Source organism: Salvia miltiorrhiza, chromosome 5, assembly GCF_028751815.1.
Source record: "Salvia miltiorrhiza cultivar Shanhuang (shh) chromosome 5, IMPLAD_Smil_shh, whole genome shotgun sequence".
Taxonomy (NCBI): Eukaryota; Viridiplantae; Streptophyta; class Magnoliopsida; order Lamiales; family Lamiaceae; genus Salvia; species Salvia miltiorrhiza.
In genome coordinates, this window is record NC_080391.1 from 10,747,278 (window position 1) to 10,751,036 (window position 3,759).

Here is a 3,759-nt window from a genome sequence, read left to right on the forward strand (position 1 = left end):
TGAGATTCAAATTTCATCAATTAAGTTGTTCATCGCTCTTGGACACTGCATTAGGGATTTAATTTTTATCATAAAGCTGTTTGATCGCCTTTGGACTCTGCATTTAACATCTTAATTGAGTGATTCAAGTGTCTTCCCTTTCATTCCTATCACCCTCTTCTCCATCCCCTTTGTATAAATATTAAACAATTTATGCAAAAGCGCATCTGCAAAACAAGGAAGAGAGAGTGAGGAAAGAGAGAGATCAGTGCTTAAAATTTAAACACGATACATAATATAAAGTGTATGTCCCTTTTTTAAAGTGACAAAAGCAGATCAAAGATGTTATTTGGCAAGATTTTGCCAACTTTTGTGGCACTATTCATTCTTTTTGCTGTATTCCACCAACCAGCTTTAGCCACAAAAAAGGTGCACATTGTCCTCCTCTCTGATTGGTGATAAATATGTCCAACTTTCATGCAAATTAATCATTGTTTTTTCTTTCATAATCTTGTCAAAAAGTTAAATATTTTGTTTATTTTCCTTTTACGTGATCGAGCAGGCCTATGTTGTCTACTTGGGAGCACATTCTCATGGCCCAGAACCAACATCTGCTGATCTTCACCGAGTTACCACCTCTCACACTCAGTTGCTATCATCATTTCTAGGAAGGTCCGCAAATTTTTTTCCATAAAATTATATATCGTGAAAATGCCATCTCATATGCAGTTGTTTATTATGTGATAATGTTACTGTTTGCAGTGAAGATAAGGCTGAAGATGCACTAATCCACTCTTATGAAAGGCACATTAATGGCTTCTCTGCTTTTCTCGAAGAGGAAGAAGCTGCAGAAATTGCGAGTATGTTAGAATATGTTTGCTATATATTTAAAATGTTGTGAAGTTTTGATTATATATCTACAAAATATGTAGAGCAAGCGGGAGTAGTATCTGTGTTCTTGAATCAAGGGAAGAAACTGCACACGACACATTCATGGGATTTTCTGAGGGTGGAAAATAATGGTGTGATTGAAGCTTCTTCGATATGGAAGAAAGCTAGATTCGGCGAAGATACCATCATAGCCAATCTTGATACAGGTACTAAGTAGTTTAGCTAATTGTTTCAGTGATTGGAACAAATCATGCATTGTTGTTCATGGCTTTACAAGGTGTGTGGCCGGAATCAAAGAGCTTTAGTGGCCAAGGCTATGGCCCCATTCCATCAAAGTGGAAAGGAATCTGTCAGTTTAATCAGAGTCTTTGCAATAGGTAATTAATTTAACTTAATTAATACCCAATTAAACGTATAAATACTAAAATGAGAGAAGCGTTGGTGCAGGAAGTTAATCGGAGCTCGTTACTTCATCAAAGGGTACGAGGCTTACACCGGGAAACAGGATCCGTCGATGCACAATCCGCGCGACACCGAAGGGCATGGGTCCCACACTCTGTCGACCGCCGGCGGGAACATGGTGGCCGGAGCCAGTGTTTTCGGCATTGGAAACGGCACGGCCAAGGGAGGCTCGCCCAGGGCACGCGTCGCCACCTACAAGATATGCTGGCCTCAGATTAACCAAAACTCGTGCTTCGATTCCGACATGATGCACGCCTTCGACGCCGCCATAGCCGACGGCGTCGACGTCATCTCTTTGTCTGTCGGCGGCGATCCACTCGACTACATGCTCGATAGCATCGCTATTGGTTCCTTGCATGCTGTGACCAAGGGCATCGCCGTCGTCTGCTCCGGCGGCAACTCCGGCCCTAAACCGCGCACTATTTCTAATGTTGCGCCCTGGATTTTCACTGTTGCCGCAAGCACGATTGACCGTCGCTTTGAGGCTGATGTTCAACTCAAAAACGCCTCACTTCTTAAGGTCACCAATCATTTTTATTTTACTTTATCTATATAATATAAATATAGTTGTTGATCATGATAATATTACCCTATAGGGTGTGAGCATGAGTAAAGCGCTGCCACACGACGGTTTTTATCCTCTTATTAGCGCTGCTGATGCTGCAGCTGCCAATGTATCTGCACATGATGCGTAAGAATCATCTTATATATACATATATTAAAATTTTAAATTAATAGTACTAGTTTTTATGTTATGTGTATTGGTGCAGCCTCCTATGCTTAGACAAATCACTGGATTCGGGTAAGGTGGCGGGAAAAATAGTTGTGTGTATGAGGGGTGAGAATGCGAGAGTCTCTAAGGGCATTGAGGCAGCGCGTGCGGGTGCTGCCGGAATGGTTCTCTGCAATGACCAAACAGATGGGAACGACGTGACCGGAGACGCTCATTTTCTCCCAGCCACTCACATCAGCTACGCCGATGGCCTTGTTCTTTTTGCTTACATCAATTCTACCAAGTCCGTGCTATAATACTAATTCCTTATTTCTCTAATTAATCCATCTCTCATTAATTAATTAATTTGTATTACCTACAGAAATCCAGAAGCCCTAATCACACCTCCTACTGGCGTGCTTGGTGTTAAGCCATCTCCCGCCATGGCCGCTTTCTCTTCCAGAGGCCCCAATTCCATCACTCCACAAATTCTCAAGCCTGATATAACAGCGCCGGGAGTCAACATAATCGCGGCATTCACCGCAACAGTGGGCCCCACCCCGGTGGCGGAGGACCGCCGCAGGACTCCCTACTACGTGATGTCGGGAACGTCGATGTCGTGCCCGCACGTGGCCGGAGTGGTGGGCCTGCTGAGGACGCTCCACCCGGACTGGAGCCCCGCCGCCATGAAATCCGCCATCATGACCACCTCGCGGACCAGGGCGAACACCGCGCTTCCCATGCGCGACTACAACGACCGCGAGGCCGACGCCTTTGCGCGCGGATCGGGCGACATCCGCCCCAACCGGGCCGCCGATCCCGGGCTGGTCTACGACATGGGACTCACCGACTACTACGACTTCCTCTGCGGCATCGGCTACAACCACTCCCTCATCAGCCACATCACGCAGTCGGACTACCAATGCCCTAAGAATTTCGACGTCTTAAACCTCAACTACCCTTCCATCTCCGTTCCGTCGCTCAACGGATCCGTGAGGGTGACGAGGAGATTGAAGAATGTGGGCAGCGCGGGCAGGTACGTTGCCCGTGTTAAACAGCCGCCGTTTTTCAGAGTTTGGGTGGAGCCGAGTATTCTCGAGTTCAGCGAGATCGGGGAGGAGAAGAGCTTTAGCGTTACTGTAAAATCCAAGGGATCGGTGAGCGGGTTTAGGTTCGGGGGGCTGACGTGGACGGATGGGATCCATTATGTGAGAAGTCCCATTGTGGTTGCTAATGCTGCTCGCGTATAACAATCCACTATTCTGCCATACCTTACTATTATTATTTCTCTATTATAAGGAGTAGATAATCTTCTCATGTAGATTCTTATTTAGAATTTGTTTCCTGTTATTATTATTTGAGTAGTGATAAATTTACATAATATGTATATACATAATTGGGGTAAATATGTATATACATCCGTTGCCATGGCGTCGGGTGACCCTTACTTGGAGTCATGCATCTGCGCTCCTTGTCGGGTGTCATCCACTCGGCACAAGATGTTAGGGCGCCCGCTCATTTTGCTGAGGATTGGACATATTTTATTCATATATATAGGAAAAAAGTAATTTCTACATAATATACATAATATCAATACCTATATACTCCCTCCGCCCATGAAAGAACTTCATAGGAGGGAGTGGCACGGGTTTAAAAAAAAAAATTGTTGAGTGTATTGATAGTAGATAAAAGGTAGTTGAGTGCATTGAGAGTGA

At 44.9% G+C, this 3,759-nt stretch overlaps 1 protein-coding gene across 1 annotated transcript; it reads left to right on the forward strand.

Moving 5' to 3' along the window:
- The first annotated feature begins 207 nt into the window (after positions 1-207).
- On the forward strand, positions 208-3,365 carry LOC130985957 (subtilisin-like protease SBT5.4). Its single transcript, XM_057909192.1, has 9 exons — positions 208-408; positions 542-651; positions 742-839; positions 912-1,076; positions 1,148-1,247; positions 1,318-1,852; positions 1,929-2,023; positions 2,103-2,348; positions 2,427-3,365. The coding sequence occupies exons 1-9, from the start codon at positions 322-324 to the stop codon at positions 3,292-3,294; spliced, it is 2,304 nt and encodes a 767-aa protein (XP_057765175.1). The 5' UTR covers positions 208-321; the 3' UTR covers positions 3,295-3,365.
- Positions 3,366-3,759: the final 394 nt, after the last annotated feature.